The 15,222-nt window shown below is 40.2% G+C and overlaps 1 protein-coding gene across 1 annotated transcript in view; it reads left to right on the forward strand.

The window, feature by feature from the left end:
* The window catches only part of LOC106928785 (receptor-type tyrosine-protein phosphatase U-like), a 150,740-nt gene that overhangs the window by 97,809 nt on the left and 37,709 nt on the right, over positions 1 to 15,222 (forward strand). The window contains exons 14-18 of the mRNA XM_088009932.1: positions 636 to 915; positions 2,416 to 2,452; positions 11,731 to 11,869; positions 13,740 to 13,900; positions 14,196 to 14,383. Of these exons, the coding sequence (XP_087866058.1) occupies positions 636 to 915; positions 2,416 to 2,452; positions 11,731 to 11,869; positions 13,740 to 13,900; positions 14,196 to 14,383 (805 nt within the window). The remainder of the gene's footprint in view (positions 1 to 635; positions 916 to 2,415; positions 2,453 to 11,730; positions 11,870 to 13,739; positions 13,901 to 14,195; positions 14,384 to 15,222) is intronic.

Below are 15,222 nucleotides of genomic sequence, written 5' to 3' on the forward strand. Positions count from 1 at the left end.
CAACTATGTTACCATCAGTTGTTAAACAAATATCAACGACTTTAAATTTGCCGCAGCAATTTGGCACCTTGAAGTTGGGCCTCTGTTGCTTTAAGAAGGAGCTCAGAAAGAGCAGGAATGTGATGACATTCTGAGATGCTGCCTTTAGAATGTCATCACCACAATACTTCTCATTATGCTGCTCACAGCATTCAGCAGACTCACAGTTCAAGCAGGTGTGTGATAATTGCTGCTGCAGCTAGTCTGGAGGAGCCTTGTGGAGAAGCTCTGCTGAAGACTGCAGCTCCAAGGAGGAGCTGTGTGGAAAAGGGCGGGACTTTATGGGAGCAAGCGTTTAGGCATCTCTGAATGGTTACCATGGGAACTTTGGGGATTTAGGTATCGTGTATATTTACGTCATAATTTCCAAAAATCTATTCAGTTCCATAATGTCACAATATACCAAAACAAGAAAGGAGACACCTGCTGAAAGCTGCCTCTGGTCTGCTAACACATGGGGCTTTGATGTCGTGTTGGAAACTTGTGAAATACAGTCGTTGTGTTATTCTTTTCATGAAAATGAAAACAATAAAACCTTGGGGCCCTTAGCTTCAGCTCCTTAGAGTAACTGTAGAGGTCTGATCTGTCTCTCCCAGTGCCTACCAGGTGGTGGTGGTGGAGGAGGATGGCTCCCGCCGGGTGAGGAGGAGAGAGCTGGGCACCGTCGACTGCTTCCCTACGGCTAACTCCCACAGCGAGGCGCAGGCCAAAGGGGCCCCGCATTACTACACAGCCGAGCTGGCCCCCAGCAGTCTGCCCGAGGCCACGCCTTTCACTGTGGGGGACAACCACACCTACAACGGCTACTGGAACAGTCCTTTAGACCCCACCAAGAACTACCTCATCTACTTCCAGGCTACCAGCAACTTCAAAGGGGTAGGAAGCATTACCCATAATCCCTTTGGTTCACTCCACTGGTTTGTTTCAGCAACATTTACTGTCAGTTCAGTTTAGAGCCTGACTGACTGGAAGCCAGTGGGCAGGAATATACATAGAGGAGGTGGGATGGTGTGAGATCTGCCATGTTTGAGATTTGTTCTTAATGATGACTGACGACTCATCATTTCTGAATGAAACAGAGAGAAAAAAACATTATCTGGTCCCTAAAACAACTTATTTATTAAAGGCTTTAAATATTTAACACTATGCATAATCCACCTGTATGATATCTCTGTCTGTCTGTCTGTCTGTCTGTCTGTCTATACTTCATAATTAGGCCCCACTTTGTATTTTCCTCACACTCTGTCGTGTCTCATAGTTTCTGATTAAAATCTCTCCACTTTCAATGTGATCATCTATTCTCTCATAGCGAAGCATCATTTGTTTTACCTGCACATATTTCCATCTCCAGTATATTTCCTAAAATATATTTGTGTTTTGGGGGAGATTAGATTTTGAGTGAGAGTGTGGAGAGAAACTAATTATTCTAACAATTACCTTGGCTAAATGAGATGTTTCAGGCTTAGCGTGGACGGCGAGCCTCCACCGTACTGAAAACAGTAATTGCTTCCAGCTAATATTCCGTCAGTGGGGCTTGAAAGACGGGTGATTGGTGTACCAAGTTTTTTGTGCACAACACAGGAACCGTAACCTTCCTCTTTGTGTTATTCCTGCTGGAGCGTTTCCAATTGATCCTAAATATCCATTACTTCAAGCATAGCAGCCGCTCCATGCTGCACCTTATAAAATAACAAATAATTACGTTTGTATGTTTTGGTGTTTGGATGTAACATAAACATGTAATTATTTATCCTGCTCTAGATTGGTGAATTATCTTTATTTGCTTCTTTACGGGGTCTTCACAAAGCAACAGGAGCCAAAAATGTCTCACCGCCACTTTGATCTTACATGGTTTCAAACACATCATTAAAGTAGCAGCTCGCTTTAGCTCTGGCTAATTAACCTTTATTTCAGATATAAATACCTTCTCTTTAAAGCAGAGGTTTTTTTCCAGGCTCCATCAAACGGAGCCGTTTGCTGCTATGATTTCTCTTTCATTTCCAACCAGCACTGTTTGAGGCCGTAACAGTGAAATAATCTGACCCTTTCTGGATTCCCAAATATTCAATATCAAGCTCTCCAAGCTAATGTTAATAAACTTTAAAATAGTAAATATATTTGTGTGTCTTGTTAAAGGGTTAAATACTAAAGCTTTACTCCAACTGGGAGGTCTGGAGCTCTGGCCTTACAGCTGGATGGCAGATTATTTTCTGTAGATCTGGACAAAATCTGACCCCATTCACCAAATGCTATAAAAACTTGTGTCCTTTGTTGCATGTTTAAGATGATGTAATGCTCTTTTTTTCCTTAGTTTTGTTTTCTTCATGGAATCAGCCAGAAACGAACAAACTGACTTTTTCTTATTTTTCCCAACAGGAGACCAGGATCAATTGTATTCGAATTGCTCGGAAAGGTAAGTCTCATCCATCAGTTCTGAGGTTTTTCTGTTAACAGCAAAATATAATTATCACCTGCTTTCATTTCAATGGACCTTACAAACAGAGGCCTGTCTGTATGAAATGAGCTGGTGTACAGCAGATGAAAGAGTAGTGGTCTTCACAGGGTAATAAAGAAACTGTGTGTTTGTGTGTTTGTATGCATATAAGTACTTGCTTGCTCAGCACCTTGCTGAAAAGGCTTTTTTGTCGTAGTTGTTAGTAACAGCCATTATGAATTCAACTACCTCAAGGTTAAAGAATATTTTTTTTTTTTTTGGTGGCTGCCATCGGAAAAAAAAATGTGTTAGTGAATATCTACTAAAGGCTCAAACATACTCAGGTGTAGTATTTTGTGAACCATGCAGACTCTATGCATTCTGTTGGCGGGCGGTGGTGATTTTGTTGTCGAGCGAACCGATTGCCTACATTTCTTGTGACAGATTCCTTCGTCTCCCACAATCCAAATGGATTCTAGCTAGCTTGATGAGCTAGTTTAGCATCCAGCCCCAATTTTTCTCCACCACAGCAGCTATCACACACCTGTTAGTGCGGCACAAAGCGGCAGTCTTGCTGCTGCGCGTCATTGGACTGTTTGCACTGACTCACATCATCATACAAAACAGTTAGATATGAACGCTGTTTTCCACCAAGCAGTTTCCAAATTTGCGTACCAGGTCTTAAAAAGGTACTGTTGTACCGACGTGTACGGCGGACGTCTGCATTGATTCCACTTCCAGTACTCACGATCCTCTTCTAAGTTAGGTGCTCCTCAGTATATGGGGGACCTTTACTGACAAACACCTTATTTTTAAAGCAATGACTACAGCAAGCATAAACTGCTACTTCTTTAACTTCTTGTTGAGGCAAGATGTTTGCAGTGTGTATAAAACATACAAAAGATTTCTGAAATGAAACACTTTTCATTTCAGAAATCCAGTCTCCATCCTTCCATCCATCCAGTTAATAAACATTTGGTAGGGAAACCAATTAACATAAAAGTTAAGTTCTTCTGACCAGAGGACCTTCTTGTTCATGGATTGTGTCTCCAACATGATGTGTGGCTAACTGCAAACAGAACAACCTGCCCGGCTACTTTGGGTTGGTCTATCACATCAAATCCCTGTTAATCTCTCCTGAAGCTACTTCCATCAGGACCGTTTCAGGGGAAACGAGACAGATGTTGGATATCTTTGGACCCTGCAGAGGTCAGAGGCACGGAGAGCAGGTCTCTGGAAAGCTAACACTGAAGCTCAAATCTCATTTTTCTAACTGACGCCCTCGAGGTCTCAGAGGGCTTTGAGATCCACAGAGCCAACACGTCCTGAGAGACAGGAAGGACCAGAACTGTTTGCCTGAGAGACGGGGTCCATTAGGACGGCAGTTCAGATGGAGAGAAGGAGGAAAGACAGCAGAGGAAGTTTTTTTCATCTATGATTACAACTGAAAAAGGTTTGAAGAACTCTAGAGAAAGATTTCCAGAAAATGTGAAAAAGAATTCCACCTGGATTTCTGCAGCCGTTTTACCTGCGTCTGCATACAGAAGACAGCAGTGGGAGGAAGCAGAGGACACGCTGAAATCACATTTGTCTCAGAGGTGCCTCGAAATCTCATCCTGGCTTTTTCCTCATTCCCTCACTGCAGCTCATTTTTTCTCTGCCTTTTTCTTAATGCAGAATCCAGCCGGCATTAGCTGACAATATGTTTATTAGATATTAAATTTTTCCTTCCCCCCCACAAGTCAGGCTGTCTATTCATGTCGGCTTAACCACTTAACAAACGTCAAATTCACATTCTAGTTCATTCAGAACATTTGATGTTTTTGCTTCAAATCCACTTGACAACTCAATGCAATCACAGCACAGCATACATTCTCAAGATGTCTCCATTTATTCATGCTTTGCCGTAGATATAATAGGCCAGACCTTAACAATAAACAGATGTTGAAGTATTAGCAGCATGCCATAAGCTAGAGCTGCAGTATGTAGCTTTTATAAACATTTTTTTTCTCTTAAACTGATCCCTATATCCTGACAGTAAAATTTGACACAGATAATTTGTGTCATAGTTGGAAAAGTCCGTCTTTATATAGGAAAAATAAAGGTTAATGAACATGATACTGTCTTAAAGATGAATCCACAAGCAATGCACTTATTCATGTACATAATTTGTCATGATCTGTAGAGAGTCTGTATTGGTTTTTGTTGTTCATTATTGCCAGATTATGCCACCAGGAATAAATGAACTCATTTTACGTAGAATCTTATTTTTCCATTAAAAACTCAATTCTACCTTCTGCAGCTCCCATTTTAAAGCTATCTAGATTTGGGTTCATTATTTCTATTTAGCAACAAATAGTTCAGAAAGACAAGAAGTTGTCCATAACTAATAGTAGAAAAAAAATCACAAATAATTCAAATGTATGAGGATTACAAACTGACTGCACTGTAGATAAAATGCATTTGGTACAAGACTAAAAATCCCTCTATATGTATTTTGGATGAGATCATATGTGAGAATATACTTAACAATGGTATGAGTTTCATGGCAATATTACATTCATAAGTGCTACTGTGAAGTATTAAATCAGAAGAGGAATATGCATTTAAATCTGTAAGATATAGAGTCTAATATTTTGTCTCTTTTATGCAAAAAGAGAAAAATACTCATCTTCTTTAAAAAAATAGGCAATTTCTCTTAAAATACTATCAAAATGTAAATAAAGTTGAAATCAAAGTTCAATAAAGTTGCATAAAAACTACCTTTGAAACAAAAAAACAACATTAAAAGCTAATTTTTCACAATTATTGTAAGAGAATTTAAAACCCAGCGAATCTTCAGCCACAGAGAATGATCTGATCTGTTTTGTTGGGGAAACATAACGGCTACAATATTAATTAGACATTAGATACAAATTAAAATGATGCAACAACAATTCAAACGTATAAAAACAATCAGAAAGAAAATTTCAATTTATTACCTAGTGACAACAAATAATTGTCAATTTTTTGCAACAGTGAAACTTTGTTTTTCTCATCGACTAAATTCTTTAGCTGCAGAATACGGAAATTAGTTCTTAATGGAAAAATGAAATTGAGCTTGTTTATTCTCATTGACATAATCTGGCAACAATGAGCAACACAAAATGAACTCCAGACTGAGCTCTGAAATTCCTCATCATAATGGAGGCAACTTCAGAGAAAATGAGAGCAGAAATATGATTTATCTTTAAATGAATCTGGTAAAAAAAAAAAGAAAAAGAAAAAGAAAAAAAAACCTCATGGTTTACACATAAAATAACTTGAGAACATCCAACGTGCTGTCATCTTCAGGAAATATGAATATGATATCACTTCTTATGTCTTATTGCCTGACAGATTCCCAGCAAAGTTGCAGAAAATGATCACATTCAGCAGATTTAGATCGTTTCCTACTAGCTGCACATTATTAACACACAGGTGTTTGGAGCTTATTGATTTGGTTTTTTGGTTTCTTTTTTCATTTGGCTGTACAGAGTAGGATTTTAGTCACTTTCAGTGCAGTGGACTTATTTATGTATATCTCAGAGCTAATGACGTGTGTTTGGGTTATGTAGTGGAGCAGTTCTGCAGAGGGACGACGTGACAAATGGACGACTCTCCTCCACCACGAGGCTCATCTGCTCCGTTCCTCTGGTACCAGAATAATGAAATGTGTCTTTTCTGATCTGTTTCAAGCCAGCGAGCTGATATTAAACATTACTGTGAAACACGCCACTATCTGTTGTAGTGCACGTCTATTAAACCCAGTGGACATGCTGAGGACGACCACAGCTGGATCTTTTGTTGTTGTTGTTGTTGTTGCTCCAATTAAATTTTCTGCAATAGCCAGTTTCATAATGTGACCCAAAGGCAGAATGACTCACCCTGCAGGATGAGTGGGTTTGCTCAAAGACTTGCCAGCCTGGATGTTTTGCTCTGAGCTAAAAGTCTCTACAGCTTCATTAGCCAAACACAGCGATTTGCTGCTCATAATGCTTATTCAGACACTTTCTGTCACACAGCAACAAACACTGATGTCATTCATGACCTGAAAGGCCAGCACATAGTCTGAAAGGTGAAGGATGCTTCTTTTGTTCACATTTTCTTTTTTTCCGGTTTAATCCATCATCTGAAAATAAAAAAAAAAGTGTAACTGCAAACCTCCCAAAACACGACTGTCCACTTAAAACGGCGGACCAGGCAAGGAGGGTGTTAATCATCCAACCAGCCAAGAGCTCCACAGCTCAGTGGGACAATCGGTCAACATGACAATCCTAATGGAGGAATGGCAGAAAGTGATCTACTGTTGAGGATAAGGATCCCTGTTTGGAATAAGTCATGTAAGGGTCAGAACAACCAGGCTGTAGCCATAGGAACACATTCTGTCCCTTACAGGCGAACTCCTCCATGTGTTTTGAAAAGCTCTCACTGTACATCGACCTGAACGCATCAACCCCACCATGTCGACTCTGAATAACTTATTATTACTCCTGTGCTGCTGTGTGAGGTCTGCGCTCTTCTTCTGCGCATGTGAGTTCGCTTTGGAGTTTCAAACTCTTCACTCGGGACTCTCATTGCAGTCGTATTTAAGTAGTCTGAATTACCACGCAAAAAAAAAAAAAAAATCATATTTCAGCAAAAGTCAGAACTGAGCATCTAGACCTGCTGTGTGAAAGTAACACACTGTCAGAACCAAACAGCTTAATCTACACAACTGCATGCTAAAAATGAATTTCAAAACTAACTAATTGGGCAGATGAACAATGACGACGCTTTCTTTACATCCTTTTTTGTGTTTTTAATCTTAATTGTTGCCTGTGTGAATGTGTCTCATGTCAACAACTGAATGCAAAATATTGTTTCGTCAGACCTAACGATTAACAACGAAAGCCACATTTTTCCAGATTTTTATTTGTGAGGTTTTCTAATGTCAGCCTCGTAAACAACTCTTCAGACTGTAAGGTGACAGATGATAAGGGAGCCTTTCATAGAACTAGGGCATCAGTTTAATCTGATTCCTGGAGCTTCGTCTCTCCCAAGCCAGAAATGTTTGGCTTGTCTTTCCAGAAGCTGCTGCTGCTGATATCAGAGGTTTTTGTTGTAACGCAGCCACAAGAGGTTAAGTATAGCCTAGAAGCATCATGTGGATGTGAATGTTACTCGACATACACCGCTTTAGGTAAATGATGCTACATCATTGCCTTTATTTGCATTTGATTCCGCAGCATATCCAATTTGATCACTTGGTGCGCACAACAGAAATACGTCACTACCATCAAATTTTCATAAATATAATTTAAATATTCCAGAACTAATTGGATTATTATGTTACTTTATAAACTGTGTGGCTGTATCTGTCTGCACCGGTGAATAGTTACTCAACTCAGCATGCTGAATGCTTGGAAAGGCTCCAACTGACAGTAGACAGACCTACTTTCTGATGTACTGAGCTAATATTTGACAACTAATTGACAGTTATAGATGATATTTGGAACACTTAATATCAGATCATTAAGCATTAAATAAGTGGCAATAGTAACATACTCCATCTTCCTGACAATATCCATGCATTAATTTTACACTCTTCATCCCAAGACGCACATGCTGTACAAACTGCATACTTCAGACATTTAATCTTCCATAAAATGTTTCAGTTCTTCATGTTTAGACTCAGTTGAGACATTTTTTGTGTCAGCGTATATATTTATAGAGGGAAATCTGAAAACATTGGGAGCAGTAGCTCAGCAGTACCTTCCTGCAGGAAGGTGTCACCTTTAAACAAAACCCCGGACCAGATGAAGCTTTTATTTAAAAAAATAAAAAATAAAAAAAATAATTAAAACCTGAACAAAAAAACCTGCTAAGTTGACTAACTTGGTCAAACATGACATGTTAAAATAAACTGCAACAAATACATAAAAGAGCATGATGTCACTCAGAGCACAAAGCACAGAATTAGACCACACATGACCACCGAGGCTTGATCTAGTTTATTTTTGTCAATATTTGGACCAATTCAGATCGGTGCATCTCCAGTTCTCTGGTTATAAGAGTAGAATATGAGGCAAGTCTTTTAAGTCAAGTTAAGTTTGTGAAGCTATTGGTGTATTTCAGTTTGCTGTGCTGGTGCAGAGTTGTCAAATAAATGTGTAATTCAGTATATTTGTGTCTGCGTTTAAAAAAAATAGAAACTGTTTAGGTCAGTTCTGCTCTGTTTTTTGTATCAAATAAAGAATCATTTGATACTAGACCTCAGATATCGATATCGGTATCAAAAGTGAATAAAGCGGAACCAGCAGAACCTGAAGTCTATTAGGAACATCTGGATCAGTCAGATGATTGTTACGGATTTGACAAACAGAATTTTAGGTTCTATTCTGAATTTAACACGTTTTTAATTTAATATATTAACAGATATAATGTTTGCTCCGAGTGCTGCAAAATGCCTAAACATATACTTGTTATTATAATCCAGAATTTTGTCTTACAACTAATTTGCATTTGTTGATTTCCTTCTTTTTCCATCAGCATCTTGCATCCACCACTGTCACCATCCACTGAGTTACTGAAACGTAGATCAGGTGTGGATGTGAAGGGCAGTAAAACTATTGAAATGGCTCATTCACTGGCAGCTGGGGAGGAGTCTGAAATACAGCAGTTGAAATGCTCCTCTTCATCCTTTGCTATGTTTTTTTTCATGCTGCATATATTGAAGCTGCGCTGGCATTTGGAATTCCATATACTGTGCTGCTAGTGCTTATGAGAGCAAACAGAAAATATATTTGCCTCATACATGCATGATGCACAGCCCTCTCATTTTTTGACATAAATCTGTCCAGAATACCAACAGATCTCCTGCTTGTCATCATTTCACTGAATATGCATTCAGTTATGGCTTTCCTCTGTCACGTAAACACTGATAGTCAATAAATTATAACGTGTGTTCAGATGAGGCTAGTTTCTCTGTATCTTTTGAAAATAATCAGTTTGCTTTTTGTGATCAAAGTTATTAAATTCACTCATCGTTTTTGCTCGAAATTGCAATTTTAATCAGTTATTACAACTTTTATGCAAATCTGACCTATCAGCTTAATATTTTCTGTATTTCCTTCTCCTTCTGACCAATCACTGCAACTCAGCTGAATATTGACCAATCTTTTTGCCCACTCCTAATTTAACTTCTCTAAAGCCAAACCCGCAAGATGGAAGCACATGAGATGCTAAATGTTAACATTTGCTTTTTCTTTTTTGCAAAAAACATTTTCTTCTGTATTGTTAACAGTTCATGTTAACTTGAATGACCAACATGGAATTCTCCTGTTGCACTTTGACCTCTCCTCAGGACATGATTTGATTTATATTAAGGTGCTATTTCAAAAAGGTGCTTGAAAATATTATTTGAAATTTAAATATTAATTACTAAAGTCTTTTTGGGAAGGTTATGTGAAGCAATTTATTTATTTTTTTTTATTTGTGAGACTTTGACCAGAACTTTTTGAAAAATGTGCTGCAAAATCCATCATTTTAGACTGCAACAATCAGAAGAAAAAAAAAACTAAACTAAAACATTGCATCATCCAGAAGATTAAACATATTTCATTTATTAGGCCCACATTTTTGTGTTTCTTATTTTTCTAGAAAGTCAATAATCTTTACTGGGAGAAAGTCTTTTTGAGCAGAGGGACACTGCTTCCACAATTACATCACTCAGCCTACAATCGAAGAAATTATAAAAATAAATGAATAGTATATTAAAAAAAAAATCCTAAAACATTTATCAGTCGTCTTCCCACACATTCTACTGAGTCACAACCCGTCTGTTCATCAAATCTCAAACATCAATACTGATTTCAATAAAATGAATTCATCAGCAGGCCCTCAGAGGCTTCCTGTCTGCCAGCTCATCTCATCGCCTTCAATCATTAATAAGGTTGATAAGCTGGGGGATGAATGAGTTATTATATTGGTTGTGTTTGCAAAGTGGAAGCCTGCACCGCCTTCCTGATGTCAAGGGAATGATTTCAACATAATAACCAACATCACATTGGGTTTTTACACATAATTATTTATTTATTTTGAACATACAATAAAAAAATAAAAACAGGGAAAAAAATAAGATGAATAATTATGCTAACTGACAGGCAATTTTACGCAATTTGTTCTAAAAGAGGACAACAAAAGATTTTATCATTTCCTGTCTCATCGACATCCAATCATCTTAATTTACCTTCACCAGATGAACTCAAAGTATTGATTAATGACACTTAAACATCAACATTCTCCACATTGAATGTACAATTATTTACACATTATTCATATCAATAACAGCATTTGGTCTTTGTGACACCCATCCTGTACAAGATATTTTACAATAAGCTAACTTTTTGTACAGTTTAAGCTGAGTAATTTTTGTTGTTTGAATTTATCCTTTGATCAAATTAAAAAACTATTTTTAGTTGTTCTAATATGATGTTTTTTTAATATGTGTGGAGGTTGATGGTTTCTTACTTTGAACATAAATTGCAGTTTTTGAATTTTACAGGATCTCAGAATCGCAGTGCATTATATTTCAAAAATAATGGATTTGTTTGCTTCCAGTATCCCACTTTGTTTTTTGTTTTTTTTGTATTACATACAGCGGCCGTAAGTTTGTTTTATATGTGTTGCCCGAAATTTCCACACAATAACTCAGATATGATATTCTATTATTATAACGTCATGTTTTCATTCACCCCGATAAATAACATAAATAAAGGCTTTAAAACATCCGCCTGTGAGAAATGAATCTATACGCCGCAAAAACACAAACTCTTTCCGAGTAGTTTTGGTTTTAGTTTTTAGTGGAAATATCTTAGTTCAGAAATAAGACAAAACTAACTTACAAATAATTTTTCAGCAAGAGATAAAAACTTGTTTTTAGTTAATAACTTCTTAATATTGATGAAAAAGCACTTGTTGAATTGGCAGATTATTTCACTTATAACAAGGTATTGTTTTCCATGCCTCTAGTGAAATAATCTACCAATATTAAGGAGGTCTTTACTTAAAACAAGTTCCTATTTCTTGCTGTGAAGTTGTAAGTTAGTTTTGTCTTACATTAACTGTACTAAGATATTTGCACTAGAAACTGGACCAAGAACACCTGGTAAGATTTATTGTTTTTGCAGTGCAGAGTTTTTTTCAGGTCCTTCAATAATGAAACATTTCTCTAATATTCTGCTCTGCTCCACCTACAGCTGCCTGTAAAGACTCCAAGCGAGCTCTGGAAGTATCCCAGCATGCCGAGGACATGGGCCTGATCCTGGGCGCCTGCGCAGGCGGTCTGGCGGTTCTGGTTCTCCTCCTGGGGGCCATTGTCATCATCGTGAAGAAGGGGTGAGTGGCTGTCGGCGTGGCCTGCCGGACCGGGACCGCTTCACGGTTTTTTGACGGTTCTGCTGCCGGCTCTCTGCCCACCTGCGCAGCAGGTGATCCATCACCATCCCACTTGGCAGCCAACGAGAGTAAATCCCAGCCAGAGTTAGCAGAGCGCTAATCCTTCCCCTCGCCGGGGGCTTTTGTGTTCACTACGAAGTCATCGTGTCGGACCGTCACATTGGCTCTCGCTGGGCGGCGCCGGCCGCGCTCCACTTGCAAATCACCTCTGCAGTCGTTCGCACCTGCACCGTGTTTCTTCCTGCGCTTGCCGGGCGACGGTGGAACGCTCGTCTTGAGTGTAAAAAATTTCATCAAGGGGCATGTTATTCCATTGCCCACTCAATTACATGAGGCGGGCAGCTGTGAGGTGCCAGTGGACGGCCTGGTAATTGGTTAGGAAGGTTGTTTTCTATTTTCCAGGAGGGGGCTGGGAGATTCAGAGCTCTCTCTCTCTCTCTCTCTGAACGGAGGTAGAATGAATAGGGAGTGTTTAGAAGGAGGCAGCGACTGATAAGATTCAGCAGCCATGTTTATATTCAGCCAAAAGATTAGGCCTTTCTGCATGTACAGTCACTGCATTTGCTATAATTGGGTGAAAAACTAGAATACCCCTTCCCTCCCTCCACCCCCATCACCGCCCCATATACACATAATCACACACACAGGGGAGCAGAGTTTACGCCAAGCATATTTTTGATACTGATGCATTTATTTGAAGGTTTAAGGTCGCCCTAGACTCTTGTAAAATATTTTAAAGCTTCATTTTATATGCCATAAAGTAGGACATTTTATGGCATAAATGACTGAATAAGTACACCCCCCCAAAAAAAAACCTTTGTTTTTGATTTCTATCTGTGATCTTTCAGACATACTAAATCAGACCCCAAACACAGCCATAATGCAAACAAATTTTAAAAATCATACAGCGAGTTCTTCATCTCACTATTTAATAAATGACATCAATCAACATCAGATTTGATTAGTTTTTAAAGACTCCAATTATTTTAAAAACTGAGTTGAAAGGACTCTCTTAGGTTTAATCAAAGCCTCTTTCACAGAAAGACGACTGATTGAAAAGAATCTGGTCTGACTGGCCAGTTTAAATTTGGTTTACCACCAACTTCCAATGTTTGTGTCTCAGACTCTGCAGCAGGACGCTACCCATACCTGAAATTGATGATTGAGTAGCCGATGGTCTGGACTCCTCTGTGGGAGGTTCAGAGATGCCCCACATATCAGAAGCTTCCCTTTAGTACCCTGACTCATGATACTGGGAACACAGCGTTCAGCAGCATTCAGACAAGCTCTTCATTTCTTTTGTTGATGCCCATCTGGATGAACCATAATCACCTCTCTTCCTGTTGTTCTCTCCTCACTTTCTGTCTCTCCTTCACGCTAATCAGAAGGGACTTCTATTCTTACCCTTACTACCCGTAAGTTACTCCTCTGTCCCTTTGCTTTCCACCCTCCCCCTGACTGTCCCTCGTAGCTCCCGGAGTATTAGAGAGGAAATAAGCATTGCTGCCCCCCCATTCCCTCCACCCTCACCCTATGCTATTGAACACACCACCTCCACCTTCTTCCAGACCCACAGACCATTTCTTGCTATCTGATCTCACCCCTCCTTCCCTCCCTTTCATGCAATTTCAATCTTTCCTCCCCTTATCCACCCCTCTCACTATAATTTGTCATCTCCCCACCAGCCCACCCCTCCTCTCCTTCCTTATCTCGTTTCCCCTGTCTTACACTCAATCTTCTTTCCCTTCTTTGCTGGCCTCCTTCTGTTATGTCTCTCTGTCCTCCCACCGCTCTGCGTGGGTCTCTGCAGTAGGAAGAAGGTGGCCATAAACAAGGCGGCCATGTCCTACAGGCAGGAGAAGAGCCGGAAGCTGAGCCCGCTGGACTGCAGCCTGACGGAGCAGAGCACCCTCCAGCAGGACGAGAGGATGGCTCACTCCTTCATGGACGCCCACGGCTGCAACGCTCGAAGTAAGGCAACGGCGAGGAGCATATGGGGCGCTCTCGAGAAAAAACTGTCTGGAGACAAAGCAGCTCCCTCCTTCCTGACCTTCAGCTTTGTTTACTTCCAAGCTTGCATGCAATCTGCTCTGCCAAGACACATGGTGCTCTCAGCAGAGAAGTCTCTTGTCTGTTTGAATATTCCACTCAGCCCTCCCTTCAGAAACGTTGACTTCCCTCTCCCTCTGCTGCCGCCTTCACTTATTTGCATGGATGTAAATAAAATAAAAGGTTGTATTGCAGTGTGATTTCTGTGTGTTGCCAGATGAGCAGCGTAGCTCGGTCAACGAGTCCAGCAGCTTGCTGGGAGGCTCGCCGCAGCGCCACTGTCGGAGGAAGAGTTCGCCGTACCACACGGGTCAGCTCCACCCGGCGGTGAGGGTCGCCGACCTGCTTCAGCACATCAACCAGATGAAGACGTCTGAGGGATACGGCTTCAAGCAGGAGTACGAGGTGAGGTGGGAGGCAAGGGAAGAAGAAAATCAAGCTCCTCTGTTTTTTCCCAGAGCTGTCAGTACAGACACACAGAGCTCAGTCAAAAACAACCAATCAGAGCCAGGAGGAGGGTCTTGGCGCTGACAACTACTCTCGTGTATGCACTACAGCTGGTTCATCCCAATGTAGTCATGCCATGCTATGGATGGATGGATGGACTTTATTTTCATGTCATTCACCCTTTTACAGGTGTCCCACCCAGGTGGGACTCTCATCCAGGTGTCCTCAGGGAGGAGGTGGAAGGCTTTGTTTTTTTTCACGGAGAACTTTTTTGAATTGGGACACCACACGCCAAATTTATCAGATTTTGATTTGTAAAAAACGTGTGAACTTCTCACCATGTCTCAGATACAGGGCCTACTACGTAAATCCCTACCTAAAGTCTGTGGCTGTAAGCTCACAAAATGTTGAACATTTTCAAGGGACAAGAATACATTTGCTATGTATCGTATCTGCTCTGGACGGCACATCCAGTCTTGGCCGATTCTCTTCGGTTCTGGACGAGAGAAATCTGCATGGCCTCGAGCGCCGCAACAGTTTGTTTCTTTTGTTTATGAGCATTTTTTAGACAAAATCCACAAAGCCGGGTCCCTGAACAGCTGAGCTCGCCAGTTTGCTGGCGAAGACCTTGCGCCGAGCCCTACAGGCTGTTGTGTAAGCTCTGACTGCTCAAGAACACTCGGGTTTCCATGGCCAAGCAGCTCAAGCGCACGTGGAGGACGATCCTTCACCACTCCAACAACTACAGCGAGAAAAACAAGCAGAAACAATCACACAGCGTCTTCTTTATTCATTCA

The sequence above is a fragment of the Poecilia mexicana genome, unplaced genomic scaffold, assembly GCF_051168715.1.
Source record: "Poecilia mexicana isolate PSO_F unplaced genomic scaffold, ASM5116871v1 scaffold_11, whole genome shotgun sequence".
In the NCBI taxonomy this organism is placed as follows: Eukaryota; Metazoa; Chordata; class Actinopteri; order Cyprinodontiformes; family Poeciliidae; genus Poecilia; species Poecilia mexicana.